The sequence below is a fragment of the Oppia nitens genome, unplaced genomic scaffold, assembly GCF_028296485.1.
Source record: "Oppia nitens isolate AA-2021 unplaced genomic scaffold, nextdenovo-longstitch-racon4-pilon3 scaffold2_pilon_pilon_pilon, whole genome shotgun sequence".
In the NCBI taxonomy this organism is placed as follows: domain Eukaryota; kingdom Metazoa; phylum Arthropoda; class Arachnida; order Sarcoptiformes; family Oppiidae; genus Oppia; species Oppia nitens.
The window spans coordinates 10040001-10055172 of NW_026533210.1; the positions used below are offsets into that span (position 1 = coordinate 10040001).

Below are 15172 nucleotides of genomic sequence, written 5' to 3' on the forward strand. Positions count from 1 at the left end.
ATGAACTTTTCTTACACTTTTTACCTGTTTTTTAAAAAATTGGAAAAAATTTAATTAATTATATATAAATACATGTAATTTTTGTTTTTTTAATAACTAATTTAAATAATATTGTTAAAAAAAATAATTTCAATTGTATTGTATATGTAGTGTAAAATTTCCATAAAATACTATATATTATTTTTTTATTTTTGAATTCAATGTAATTTATATCATATAATATATGTTTTTATAGTATACAGTAGTTTCAATACAATATATATTTATATACTATATATTAACTGTTAAAAACAGTAATATATTACTAACAAAAAAAAAATTTTTTATAAATAATTTGATGAATTGATAAATCATAAATATATTTCAACAAATATATGAACTTTTTTTAAATATAGATTTTTTAGCTAATATTTAAAAATATTTCTATAATATATATCTATTAATTTATTATGATAATTGAAATTACTTTTTAGTAAACTGTGAGCCCAAAAAAAATAAAATAAATAAAATACGATTATAGACTGTAACGCTATAATTATTAATAATTATAATTAATTTATAAATGTTTTAATTTTCATTTATATTTAGCTGCGCTCTCTCCCCGCTTTAAATTAATATTTAATTTTTATCATATATTTAAATATTATTGTATTATTGATAATAAGGTAAATATATAAAATAATACAAATAAATAAGTTATTAGTACTGTTGTTTAGTTCAAATATATGTTTATATATAGATTTATATAGATATCTAATATTTAAGATGCTCTCTGAGATATATATATATATTGATTAATATTAGTATAACATTTTGTAGTTAACTAATTATAGATGAATTGATAAATCATAAATATATTTCAACAAATATAAAACCATTTTTTTAAGATATAGATTTTTTTTAGCTAATAGTTAAAAATATTTCTATAATATCTATCAATTTATATCAATATAATTATTGCAATAACTTTAGTAAACTGTGAGCAAACAAAAAAATGCTAATTAAAGACTGTAACGCTATAAATATTAATAATTATAATTAGTTTATAAATGTTTTAATTTTCATTTATATTTAGCAGCGTTATCTCACACTCTATAAATTAATATTTAATTTTTATCATATATTTAATTATTTTTTTGGCATTTAAATATTATTGTATTATTGATAATAAGGTAAATATGTAATAATATAAATAAATAAGTTATTAGTACTGTTGTTTAGTTCAAATATATATAGATTTATATAGATATTTAATATTTAAGATGCTCTCTGAGATATATTTATATATATATATATATAATGATTAATATTAGTATAACATTGTGTAGTTAACTAATTATAGATGAATTGATAAATCATAAATATATTTCAACAAATATAAAAAAGTTTAAGAATTTTTTAGTAAATAGTTAAAAATATTTCTATAATATTTATCAATTTATATCAATATAATTATTGCAATAACTTTAGTAAACTGTAAGCAAACAAAAAAATGCTAATTAAAGACTGTAACGCTATAAATATTAATAATTATAATCAGTTTATAAATGTTTTAATTTTACTTAATATTTAGTTTAATACATAGTTTCCCACGTTTTATATCAATAGTATTAAATTTTTATCATATATTAAATTATTATTTTGATATCTAAATATAATTATATTAATGATAATGAGTTAAATATTATTACAATTAAGTTATTAGTACTCTGTTTAGTTCAAAAAAATAAATAAATATATATTAATAGATATCTAACATTTAGGATGCTATCAGAGATATACATATATAAATTGATTAATATTATTATCCATTTTTTTTAGTTAACAAATAGTAGTTAATAATAATGATAATTTGTGTTTTATTATTATTATATTAGTAAAGTTTCCCACAATTATGATGTTCACACAATACAATACTAACAGTAAAATACTATATAAGTATTCAAGTAGTTGTGGGAAACTTTATACCATTGAGTGAGTGAGTAGTTAGTGTCACACCAATAATATATATATATAAATATAAAATCTATCACTTTTTTTGTGTGGCACTGTTTAGTTTCAAGTGATCTCTTATGTGTTTTTATGTGTGTTCAAGAGCTAAGAGAAAGAGAGAGAGAGAGAGAGACCTAGAAGTGCGACCTAAAAGATAAGAGGCTGTAGTGTCGGCCACAATACATACCCTACTATACTATACTAAAAGGTGTTTTCAAGTGCCTGTTTTATAAGTGTGTGGACACACACACACACATACATAAGCTATGGGTATTGTGTGTGTGCGTATAGATAGGTAATCTATTGTGTGTTGGTCTACTACTACTACCCCCCCCTCGCCCAAAACACCCTACCCTCCCATTGCTAGTGGTGGTAGTACTACCAGTGCTACAAATACTTATCTCTATTGTGTGACACAACTATTTTTATCGCTCTCTCTCTCTCTCTCTCTCTCTCTCTCTCTCTCTCTCTCTCTCTCTCTCTCTCTCTCTCTCTCTCTCTCTCTATTATTTAATAACAATGATATTATATTTATTATATTATTTTTAGTTTTTTTTTTGTAAAAATCTTGGACACAATTACTTCACTTCACTTTTTTTTATATATACAGTATAACTAAAACGATTTACTAATCTCTAGGTTTTTATTATTATTATTTGATAACACTTTTCGCCAGAAACTAACAGTGAAAATACAGTTTAATAATAAATACTACAATAGTTTTAACAATAAGACACATACAGTACACACACACACACACAATAGGAGGTGCGGAGTGTACTGTATTATGAGGTCAACACACATACACACAAGTATTTGTGTTAAATTATTTGTTAAATAAATTGATTTATCATTAATAATAAGTACTCTAAACTATACATTGTATTCAAAAAACATTGTTTTCTCTATTGAAATATTTTTTTTTTTTGACTAAAAGTTGTACAAAATTTTTTTTTATATCACTACTATATATATATATAGTACTATACAGTACTGTATATTAATAATATATATACTAAAAAAATATTATACATACTTATTGTCGTATCGCAGATATCATCCATTGATGTGTCGATGATATCACAACTCTTTTTACGTCCACCGCCGCCGCCACCACCACAGCCTCCCTGACCACCCGTTTGCTCAGTTATGTCAAACACAACAGTTTGGCTATTGTTTGGCTGCCCTCCCGTGGGCGCCTTTCGTTTGCTTTGTTTCGCCAGAGTATTAATTGATAAACACTTTGAGTTGTTTTATGTTTGTTTAATCAATGTATAAAATATAGATATTTATAATAATTATATAATTATTATTTGTTGTTTGTAATAGTATTTAATTATTTAAATTTGTGTTATTTTTTAAAATTTAATATACAATACAAAATTCTATGATATATATGATGATTATATTCAAACAAAATTGCTTATTGTTTATATTATTATTATTATTATTATTATTATTATTATTATTATTATTATTATTATTATTATTATTAATATTAGTAGTAGTAGTTAACAGTAGTAATCTAAATATAAAGGAATATATATATATATATATATAATTGTTTGTTAAAAATATATATATAATAATAATATACTTGTTATTTATTTATAAAAAAATGCAATAATTTTTTTCCAATACATTAACTTATTATATATAAATAAATAAAAAATTTTAAAAAAATATATGCTAAATAACAAATTCAATTACTTACCATTAATTATGTATTATTTATTTATTTATTGTTTTTTGGTTAAGTTAATTGGTCGGGTTCAATTTGCGGTCACAAACAAATAGATAGATAGATAAATAGCCACACAAAAAAAACCAAACAAATTTGCGGTCACTGATGAAAAAACACACACACAAAACATATACACAATAAATAGATATATAAATTTTAAAATTTATTAGTAGTAGTAGTAGTAGTATTAGTATTAATAATAATCTTAATGACTGATGATATCAATAATAATAGTAATTATTATTATTATTATTATTTTTTAGTAACATTTTTCTGGTGCACACAACACACATATGACTTTTAATAACAACACCACTACTACCTACTCCTCCTCCTCCTACTACTCCCCGGCACTGATTAAATGCCATATAAATTATATATATATATATAATATCAAACAACTACTAATTTTTAATCAATTAATTATATAATAATAAATTATATATAAAATGATTGTACAGTACTATTGTATGTGTGTGAGTGTGTCTGTATTGGAGGCTATTAGTTAAAAACACACACATATATATATACTGTAGTTTAGAAAGTATTTTCCAGCTTTTCACTTGTAGAGCTCATGTATGTATGCCGTGCCGTACATGTATGTGTGTGCCCAGCGTTTCAAAGGCAAAGTACCATTTCAGGGAAACTGTGGATATTTTCAATATGTATGTACTGTATGTGTGTGTGTGTGTGATGTTGTATATAAATTTTTAGTATAGGTTTTGTTATATATTTTTATATATATTGTATGGCAAAAGCATGCACTGGTAGGCAATGCCTCTCTCTCTCTCTCTCTCTCTCATCAGTTATCATCACATAGAGAGAGAGGCTGAGCCATCCAATCGTCGACACTCTGGCATTGGATCCATCAGTCGGATCGATAAATGGGTTGTCCTCTCAGTCAGAGTGTCTCTCCCGGACTGACAACCATAGGAATGCTATTCAACTATTCAATAATACTGTATATTATATATATATATATATATAATATTTGCCTCACATTTTCCATGCAATAACTTGTGTGACACACATGAGCTATGAATTGTTAGGACATATACAGTACTATAGAGATAGATAGACAACAGCACACACACACACACATAACCTACTGTCTAATTATCCGCTTATATATATATAAATTATATATATATATCCACTTAAATCATCTCTCAATGTCTCAACACATCATTATTTTTTGTTTTGTTTGTCTGTGTTTTGTTTCAACAAACAACAAAAATATGTCTGTTTTATCCTTTTATTTATTTTTTTTTGTTGAAAAATATAATAAATAATAATTGAATATAATATTCATGTAATACATATACTGTATTTTTGTTTTGTATATATATATATAAATATATATAAAATATGCATTGTATATAAATAATATGTATATAAGTTATACAGTATAATGTTTTGTTTAGTTTTATATTTTTTGTTGTTTGTATTCCCTGTATAATCATAAATCTTAATGTAGTTTTTTAACTGTCATTTTTACGATTAAATGTCATCTTTATAGTGTGTGTGTGTGTGTGTGTGTGTGTGTGTTATTTAAATATTATACACTACTTTAACAGTAATTTTTATACCCCATTGACCCCCCATATCCACTGATTACTATATATATAATTTTATATAACAACTTAACACACACACACACACACACACACTAACATCAATCGACTATTTTATACAATAATTAAATTATATGTATAAATATCATATTTACAGTAATCCTGGTGATAAATGTTATATTTAAAATAGTTATGTATTTTAATATTTTTTTAAGCAAATTGTTTATAACAGTGTTGTTGTTGTTGTCTAATATGTTGTTTTAATAATACCAGAAAAATAAATCTAAATTATAAATTTTACTAATTATATCACATGTTATCGAAATTTAATGATTATTATAATGAATAATAATTATTATTTTTCTATTTAAAAAAACATAGCATAATACCATATGTATGAATAATACTGTATTTATATATATGTATTTAACATAGTCTTAATATTTAATAAATATTAAATGCTATTTATATATATCACTGTAATACATTGGGATTACATTTATCTCAATAACAATATATACAAAAAACAAACATATAGTCACACACACACACACACACACACACACTTTGCACGGGTATTATCAGTGATTGTCTACTTATTTAAATTATATTTAAACGAGTATTATTAGAGAGATTCACAATACAACACACACACAAAAAATAAAATTAAATAAAAAATTAATTCACACAAATTTAGTATATATATATATATACCCCCGGTACATAGTGTATAAATTATAATCAATTGTTTGTTTGTATGGTAATATACAAACTGTAGTATATATATTGTAATTTACATTATATTGTTGAAATGGGATGATATGAATTAGTAATATTATAATACCAATGCTAATGCCAATTGTGATACCAATTGATATTGAAAATAAAATGCAAACACGTGCTAATTGTTGTGCAAAAGTGAGTGTGAAATAGATATACTGTAGTAGTAATAGTAGTAGGAGTAGTAGTTTCTCGGGTATGGACCTATGCTAACGGTGTGTGTGTGTGTGTGTGTGTGTGTGTGTGTGTGTGTGTGTGTGTGTGTGTGTGTGTGTGTGTGTGTGTGTCTGAGTGTGTCTATAGTTTTGTGGGCGCTTGCGGTTAATACTCATATATATATATTTGGTATACGATATATTGTTGTTCACACATATTATTTATATATATACAGTACTATTGATTGTCATACAGTTAATACCCGGGCGTATGACAGACACAATATTATCATTTTAAAGTTAACCTATTATATTGTTTACTACTATTACTACTACTATGTATAAGTATTAAGTAAGAGAGATAGATAGATAGAGAGAGAGAGAGAGAGAGAGAGAGAGAGAGAGAGAGAGAGAGAGAGAGGACAGGGATGAGTGAAAGAGAAAGAAAGAGAGGAGGAAAGCCTTACGCACGCCTTTCAAACAAATTTTTGTTGAATTGTTAAGCGTTTTATAGATATATATATATATATATATATATATAAATATAATGAAAAACTTTCAGGATTTCACACGCATTTCAAAAAATGGTTACACAAAACAGATATCATATGACAACGCAGTAAACGGGGGGTATTGTCTAAAGCAGCCTTTCCACTGTACTGTCTGTATTGTATTGTATGGTTTAGCATACCATACAATACAGTATAGTACTCCACACTGTAGGGTATCATCTCATTCACGGATAGATAGTTAGATAGAGACTATGACTATTAGATGGGATTGTATGGGTTGTATGAGAGATGGTTTGGGGTATACACGTGTGAGAAGATGACTTCCTCTCTCTCTCTCTCTCTCTCTCTCTCTCTCTCTCTCTCTCTCTCTCTCTCGCATCCATACTGTCTGTCCCTCAATTAGTTTACACACATGAATGTCATCCGTCTATTTATCATTCAGTTTATATGGTTATATCATTTTATATGGCATTTGCATTATTGTTGGTGTGTCCTCTCAGTTGGCTTTTTATACTATTATATTGTATGTATAATAGAAAATTACTGTCAATTGTTGTAGATATTGGTATTAATAATGTATTTCCCTATCCATCCATCCATCTCTCTCTCTCTCTCTCTCTCTCTCTCTCTCTCTCTCTCTCTAAATGCTTGATATATTTACATAATGTTTTGGTTTGATTTTACACTATATTTAAAAATCATTTGTTAGGATTATTATCATTATAATCACTAATTTTGAATTTATTATCTATTTTTCATATATAGACTTTTTATGTTATTTGTTTGTTTTTTTTGTGTCTGACATTTATTTAGATAACTATTATAGATATTGATTAGCAAATAAACAAAAATTGCTTTTTAAACAAATTATTATTTTTTTGTTATATTTATTAATTAGTTGGCGTATGTCTATGTTTTATTGAATAATCATTGTTTTAAAAAAATCGTCAATTATTATGCTATACTAACACAATGTATTGCAAATAAGATAAAGCAAAAATATTTTAATACAATAAACTATTGATTTATTATATTATAATTATTATTTAATTTAAAAATTTTGCTATTAGTTTCATTATATGAATTATAAATTATTACATAATTATTATTTAATTTACAAAAATTTTGCCATTAGTTTCATTATATGAATTATAAATTATTACATAACTCATAAATATTATCAAAAATCATTGCATAATTGCATTTAATGATGACTATTATATATATGAAATAATAATAATAATAATAATAATAATAATAATAATAATAATAATAATAATAATAATAATAATAAAGTTCAACTAATGTTGAATTTGGTTTTAATATTAATAAAATAAATTGAAATTAATTTTTACTAAAATCATTAACAAATATTATTTTATCAAAAATAAAAAACATACTGTATGTTCATAGTATGTAAAATATTTTTTTTTTTAAATATATTTCAATTTAAGTTTTCAAAAAATCTATTAAAGTGTAATATAATATACAAATTGTATAATGCAATACATACCCAAACAACTATGTGTCCAAATAATATATTCACAGTTTATATAAACTAATATTAACTAATTAGACTGTATTACTAATAATAAAATATAATGGGTATACAAGTTTAAAGAAAATAAAATATTTTTACTAATTATCTAATTTTATGAAAAAAAATTATTACTATTAATATTATTTAATATAACATTGTATACTGTATTAAGTTATTACAGTTTTTATTATTATTATTATTATTAAATATTATTATTTTTTTATACAATAAAACTCAAAATCAAAATTTAGTAAAACTAATAATATTTTATCATTTTTTTTTGTTTAAAGATTTTTTTATAGAAAAAAAATAAATCAAATAAATATTAATAATTTTTTTTCAATATTTATATTTTTGTGTTTGTTTGTTTGTTTAAATTAATAAACAAATTAATAAACAACTATTAAATAATAATAAATAAAAATTAAAAAATTAATTATTTTTAAAAATAGCGCTTTTATTGTGTATTTTAATATTAATATTAATATCAATGATTGCCATCCATTGGTTTACGCAAACATTGTTGACGTGTTATACATACTATACATACACTACACTCTAATTACGTGTGTTTTGGTTGTCAACAAAACAGCTGTTTATTATGTATTAAAAATATCATATATTTATCACTCAATAGTTAGTTATTATTATTATTATTATCGCTTATAACTCAAGAGAGAGAGAGATAGGTGTCAGACATTTCAATCATCTGATTGTTTGTTTGTTTGTTGTTTAGATCATCACATCATTGGTCACCCGATATCATCACCCGATACACACACCCGAAGATTAGTCCACTTTTTAATTTGTGGTTCAAAAATGTTTCGGTCGGCCGAAGAAGATTAGCTCATCTTTCACTTCATGTTAAAAACCAAGAAGTGGTTGAAACAAACAAACAATAGATAATGTTTTCGGCACTCAAACGATTGGTCACTCATAATGACAACATTCATAACACAAGCAACAGTCATCATCAGTTGCCACAGTCGGCCACAATTGATGGCCTCCGGCACGGAGTGTCGCCAATGGATCAGCTATTGCAGCGAAAGTTTGCCAAAGGAGTCCAGTATAACAGTAATTATTTTTATTATCATCTTTTGATGTCACCAATTGATGAACTAATGATTTATTCGTCTGATTTTATATTAAAATAGTGAAGATTATCATTAAAGGCGACCGAAATGTCGGCAAAACATCGCTATTCTTGCGATTACAGGGACTTCAGTTCAAAGACGATTACGTACCCACCGATGAAATACAGGTATATTATATATATATATATGATGATAATTTTGATGGTCATCTGATCCAATCGATTAGGTGGCAAGTATTCAGTGGAACTATAAGGCAACCGACGATGTGGTCAAAGTAGAGATCTGGGATGTAGTGGACAAAGGAAAGAAAAAGAAGAAGAATTTGGATTCATTGAAATTGGATAACAAATCTGTAGTTAACAACTCAGTCGCCGCCGCCTCTAACGCTGTCGACGATGACCAGCAGCCATGTCTTGATGCCGAGTTTGTCGATGTCTATAAGGGAACCAATGGTGTTATATTGGTAATGGATATGACCAAACAATGGACATTCGAGTACATTCAGAAAGAGTTGGACAGAATACCCAAACAAATACCTGTCCTTGTTTTGGCCAATCATCGCGATATGGGTCATCATCGGTGCGTTTCGGAAGATCAGGTCCGGTCGTTCATCGATAGTGTTATCGCTGACGACGGCAACGACAATAACATCGACCGACAGATTAGATACTCGGAGTCGTCGATGCGTAACGGATTCGGTCTGAAATATTTGCATAAGTTTTTCAATCTACCATTTCTTCATCTGCAACGTCAGACATTGTTAGGACAATTGGAGACAAATTTAGGCGAAATGCAGACCACTAGCGACGAATTGGATTCATTGCAAGAATCGGATGACCAAAACTATGATCTATTTTTAGAATTGTTGACTAATCGGAGGCGAAGAATTGCCGATCAGATGTCCAATAAAGTTACGGATTCGCAAAACGGTTTGCCGTCGTTGCCATCACAGCAACCGCCGTCCCGAAGTAAATCCATGCCATCGAGTTTGGCACAGAAAGCATTGGCAATTAGTAGTGCCGGCAATCATAGTAATATCGGTAATACTAATGAGCCGATGGTTAATAAGCCGTCGCCCAGTATTATAATTGGCGCCAATAATCCACTTCCGCCTAAATTTTCGGCAAATACTAACTTAAACTCTTCATCATTGATGCAAAAGTCTGTAGCAAACAATCAAAATACTACTAATAATAATCCCAATAAAACTAATAGTAGTAATAGTCAGTCAATTATTAATATCGGTGGCGGCGGTAGCGGTAATACTAAATCAATTGTCAATAATGTCGATGACTTTGTTCCCGACGACGAAAAGACATCGTTCAGACAGTTTCTTGACGAACCACTCAATGCCATCAACAACGCCACCGCCAATGATGTTAATAATTACGATGAAAGTGATAGGTATTTATCTGAAAAAAAATCAAAATATTGTATTGAAATTGTTTTATTATTATTATAGTGATAACGAATTATCAGCAAACAATCCAATGGTAGCCAAATATCAGGAAGAATTAGATCCTGAAGATCAGCTGCCGATGATGACAACTGCCGCCGCCGACAATGAATTTACTGCCGTTTCTACTGTCGCTGATCTACTAGAAGCCAACAAACAGCAACTGATTGTCAACAACAATGACTTTGATAATACTAATACTACTAAAACTGTTGATAAGAAAAAAAATCGGACACCAATTGTGTCCACCAGTAAACAACAGCAGTCGATATTTCCGATAAGTGCACTGAATAGTAGTGAACCAAACAACAGTGACAATCATCATTATAGACCATCAATAGTGGCGGCCACTAATGGTGGCGATGTCAGCAGCACATCAACAACGTTAACCTCGACTACTACTACTACCACCACCAGTGCCGACACATCGGAAATTGGCAGCGAATCGGGTTCAGTGACTACCAACAAGTCATCGAATCATAGAAAACAAAGTACCGGTAAAACAAAATCAAAGACAAAGAAAAAGTCTTCGTCGACGACAAAGTCGAAGAAAAAGTTGGCCTCCAGTGATGTCGTCGATGGCAACAATGATGATGTCGCCGCCGCCGATGATGAACAGCGCCGTCTCGAAGAGTTTTTAGGACCGGAAGTGAGTCGGGAGACAAAGTTTTACGAAGAGATTTAAAGAGACACACAAACACTTACACACAATAAGAGAGAGAAAAAAATAGTTTTTTTTACATTTTTTTATATTATAAATAGATATATATTTTTGTTTTAAAAAATAATTTTTTTGTTTTGATTTTTTATATTAATAATAATAATATCATTTTTGTTTCATTCAATTAACTATAATTACGGTAAAATCGTAGGTTTACTTAAATAATAACAAACATATATATATATATATATATATATAGTTAATAATGAGTTAAAAATATGATTAAAAAACTAATTTATATATCATTTAGTGATTTTAAAAAATAATAATATTTTTACTATTTATATACTGTATCTCTATTATGATTATAGATATAAAATGCTTGCTTACGGTTAAATCAGCTAACAATTAGATAATTAAAAAAAACAACATTTAAAAAAAATACATTTATATTATAACTATTTTAACTAATAATTATCTTTTAAAAAATAATAACAAAAAATTGTAACAATAGGTAACAATAATAATAATAAAATTGCTGAGCGTTTTTGCCATTGCGTGTATATATAAAATATTGGATAATTTTTTTTACTGCGGACACCGTTTTGCGGCCAATATATAGCCCTTATTCTGTAGTATACCCTTACCGGACACAATAATTGAATATCTGGCGATCCACTGGCGCCGCCATTGATGGCAACCGTCATCAGCGTCGCCGACAATGCCGGCAACTATCTCACGGAATCGTTCTTCGGGTAAAAAGTCTAAACAACGAAAACAACGGTTAATTAGCGGTAAATATCACAATAATTATTGAATCAATGGATTTATGTATACCTTTCGGGTCGTTATGTGTTAGCAATTGTATGTTATTTTGTTTGGCAAAAGCACTCATATCTTCGGGTATTACACAACAGGCGTCGAGATTGATGTGATTAGTCGATGGCTTATTAGCTGACCATTCGTACAGTTGTTTCAATTGATTGGTATCCATATCGCTAATACCTAACTGTGCCGTACGGCCGTCGCGGAGGAATGTTTCGGCACAACTCCAGAACGGTTTGATGTCGTCCAACGATAGTTTTGTCGACCGATTCGGCAGCGATAGGATCAGCGAATCGATTGCCGCGATCTTTAACTGATCGAGAACTATGTCGACGCCGTTGGCCAATGACGGACAATCGGCAGTAGTAGTGCCGCCGCCGCCGCCACAACCGCCGCAACAGACATCGTCAAAGACAAACAGTTTGACAGTTATCCGATAGGACTGTCTATCGGCGGACAGTAGCAAACTGTTTGCCTGATTACTGTCATCGGCCACAAATGCTGTCCGGCCCGATATTCTGGCTCCCGATGATTGTTGCCATTTGTTGACCACTCGTAGCATACCGTTGGCCAACTGTTCCGATCAATCAATTTTAGTTTATAATCACTTCCAATGGTTTTTTCAATGATATACCTCTTCGTTGGGAAGTATGGATACCTTGCGTTTGATGTCCGCCAGTGTCAACAAATTTCCCGAATCGATGACCAGACAGTCGACATCCGATGGCAATGACGGTGAAGACATTTTTTTATTGGTGGTAGAGATGATATACACAACAATAACAACAACAAGTGATTTGTGGATCAAATTATGCGGTGATATCTCTCTCTTTGAAACCAAAACTACTGTCGATGTCTACGACTATAGTTAGATAAACCAATAGAGTAGTGAATACGGTTTGGTTACGGTTTAATGAAATTAAAATTTTAAATAAACTGTTTTTTTTTTAAATAGATTAACGATTTCGGGGTATTTATATCCAACCGTTTTGTGTGTACCCCATAACCCCCCCCCCCGACCCCCATCTCACACACACTCACTGTATGGTAGCAGTAAAAAATAGCGGGAAATAAATGTGTATAACTTTGAATGTTTTGTTTAAATATATAAAAAAAAGTTTAAAACATTAATATTAATTTAAATCTATATATGTATATATATATATCCTTTACAAAGTTGACGATAAAATTAAAAAAAAATTAATTTTTTAAAAATAAATCTAAAGTGTTTCAATGGATGCAGTATTAAACTACTGTACTATACGTTTGCGGTTTTGGTTCAATAATTTTTTTTCAAAAAAAAAATGTTTCGATTAACAACTCTATTCACACACAAAATAAATAAAGTCATATGTTTTACACATTTATAATAAATACTAATACAGTAATATATGATTTATTTTTTTATGTGTAGAACTACTACATTGAAATCCTATTGAACTAATTGAACAAAATTTTTACATAAATTATACGATTTTATTATTTAAATAATACTTTTTTTTAATTATAAAAAAAAATTTCAAAACAAATACAACAAATTGTGTTTATATTTTACACGTGTTTTTTGTTTGTGGACACGTGTTTTCAGTCATGAGTAGTAGTGGTAGCGATGAAGACACCATCAGTGGATCAGTTATCGGTACGAAAGACTACTGGAATGAATGGTACGAACGAGAGTTGAAAAACTTTGAAGAATTTGAAGATTCCGGTGATGTCTGGTTCGGCCGCAAGAATAACCAACGAATTGTCCAATGGATTTGCCGACACCTGACCACTACCGATGACGACAACAAACAACAATCAAAAATATTGGACATTGGCTGCGGTAATGGCTATATGTTGCTAGAGTTGGCCAAACATGGCTACAGACGACTGGTCGGTATTGATTACTCGTCGACGTCCATAGATTTGTGCCGACGACTACTTGCGGCCAACGAACTGGCCAATAAAGTGGCCGACATTTGTTTTGAAGTGTACGATATACTCGGCGACAATGACAATGACAACAGTAGCCGACGATCGGCTAACAGTTGTTTAATTGGCCAGACGTTTGACTGTCTGGTAGATAAGGGAACCTATGATGCCGTATGTCTTCAGCCTGGCGTCCAATTGGACGACATTCGCCATAAGTATCGATGTTTTCTCCAGAATCTGATGACCTCGGAGTCCGTATTCATCATAATGTCGTGTAATTTTACGAAAACTGAATTAATACGTGATTTACGGGTCGTCGATGACAGTGGCGGCGGCGGCGGCGGCGGTAGTGTTGACCACAACAACCAGTATTGCTTCCGATTGGTCGACGAAATACCGACGCCGACCATCACTTTTGGCGGCCGCAGTGGCTCTCAAGTGACTGCACTTATACTCAAGAAATCAATTGTTGTTTAATTAATTAAATCCATATATTTTTTTGTACAATAATTTTATTATTATTTTTAACTATTAAATAATTGTTTTGTACAGTAATTTAATTAATGTTTATATAGTTAATTATATAGTTGTAAAACAATTTTCATATAATAATATATATTAATTCAAACAAACAAAAAAATACATTAAATTATTATCATTAGAGATATGTATGAATCATAAAATTTTTATTTTATAATAATTAAAATCTTTTATATATGATATATATATATATTTTTTTAAAAATTATGACAATTGCTGCCATAATTTATTATTATTTAATTTAATAGTTAAGTAATTAATCAAATTTTTAATCAAATTTTTTTTTCTTAATTTCAATCAATCACTTTCCTGTAGAAGACATTTATAATGTACGCCATGTGTATGACTGCAGACTAGATTTAAATCAAGATTATTGTCGATAAAT

The 15172-nt window shown here is 28.4% G+C and overlaps 3 protein-coding genes across 5 annotated transcripts; 2 read left to right on the forward strand and 1 right to left on the reverse strand.

Moving 5' to 3' along the window:
• Window positions 1-8863: 8863 nt before the first annotated feature.
• On the forward strand, window positions 8864-11563 carry LOC128954956 (rab-like protein 6). Of its 3 annotated transcripts, none has more exons than XM_054300576.1 (5): window positions 8864-8900; window positions 9034-9371; window positions 9452-9558; window positions 9618-10795; window positions 10854-11563. In XM_054300576.1, the coding sequence occupies exons 2-5, from the start codon at window positions 9203-9205 to the stop codon at window positions 11530-11532; spliced, it is 2133 nt and encodes a 710-aa protein (XP_054156551.1). In that variant the 5' UTR covers window positions 8864-8900; window positions 9034-9202; the 3' UTR covers window positions 11533-11563. The 3 variants fall into 3 exon arrangements, with proteins under 3 accessions (XP_054156551.1, XP_054156550.1, XP_054156549.1); XM_054300575.1 differs by having other exon boundaries at window positions 8882-8933; XM_054300574.1 differs by lacking the exon at window positions 8864-8900 and having other exon boundaries at window positions 8953-9371.
• A 392-nt stretch (window positions 11564-11955) lies between these two features.
• Window positions 11956-13228, reverse strand: LOC128955298 (glutamate--cysteine ligase regulatory subunit-like). The gene is made up of 3 exons (XM_054300959.1): window positions 12968-13228; window positions 12346-12907; window positions 11956-12272 (listed from the first exon to the last, which is right to left on the reverse strand). The coding sequence occupies exons 1-3, from the start codon at window positions 13076-13078 to the stop codon at window positions 12097-12099; spliced, it is 849 nt and encodes a 282-aa protein (XP_054156934.1). The 5' UTR covers window positions 13079-13228; the 3' UTR covers window positions 11956-12096.
• A 617-nt stretch (window positions 13229-13845) lies between these two features.
• LOC128955358 (EEF1A lysine methyltransferase 2-like) lies at window positions 13846-14741 on the forward strand. Its single transcript, XM_054301023.1, has one exon. It carries the CDS (start codon window positions 13924-13926, stop codon window positions 14722-14724), a length of 801 nt encoding a protein of 266 aa, XP_054156998.1. The 5' UTR covers window positions 13846-13923; the 3' UTR covers window positions 14725-14741.
• The last annotated feature ends 431 nt before the right edge of the window (window positions 14742-15172 follow it).

Coding starts and splice junctions, on each gene's coding strand:
- LOC128954956 (XM_054300576.1), top strand. CDS start 9,203: ATGTTTTCGGCACTCAAACGATTGGTCACTCATAATGACAACATTCAT. Junction 9,559..9,617: donor TACCCACCGATGAAATACAG/GTATATTATATA, acceptor CCAATCGATTAG/GTGGCAAGTATTCAGTGGAA. Junction 10,796..10,853: donor AATTACGATGAAAGTGATAG/GTATTTATCTGA, acceptor TTATTATTATAG/TGATAACGAATTATCAGCAA.
- LOC128955298 (XM_054300959.1), bottom strand. CDS start 13,078: ATGTCTTCACCGTCATTGCCATCGGATGTCGACTGTCTGGTCATCGAT. Junction 12,908..12,967: donor CCATACTTCCCAACGAAGAG/GTATATCATTGA, acceptor TGATCGGAACAG/TTGGCCAACGGTATGCTACG. Junction 12,273..12,345: donor AACACATAACGACCCGAAAG/GTATACATAAAT, acceptor TTCGTTGTTTAG/ACTTTTTACCCGAAGAACGA.
- LOC128955358 (XM_054301023.1), top strand. CDS start 13,924: ATGAGTAGTAGTGGTAGCGATGAAGACACCATCAGTGGATCAGTTATC.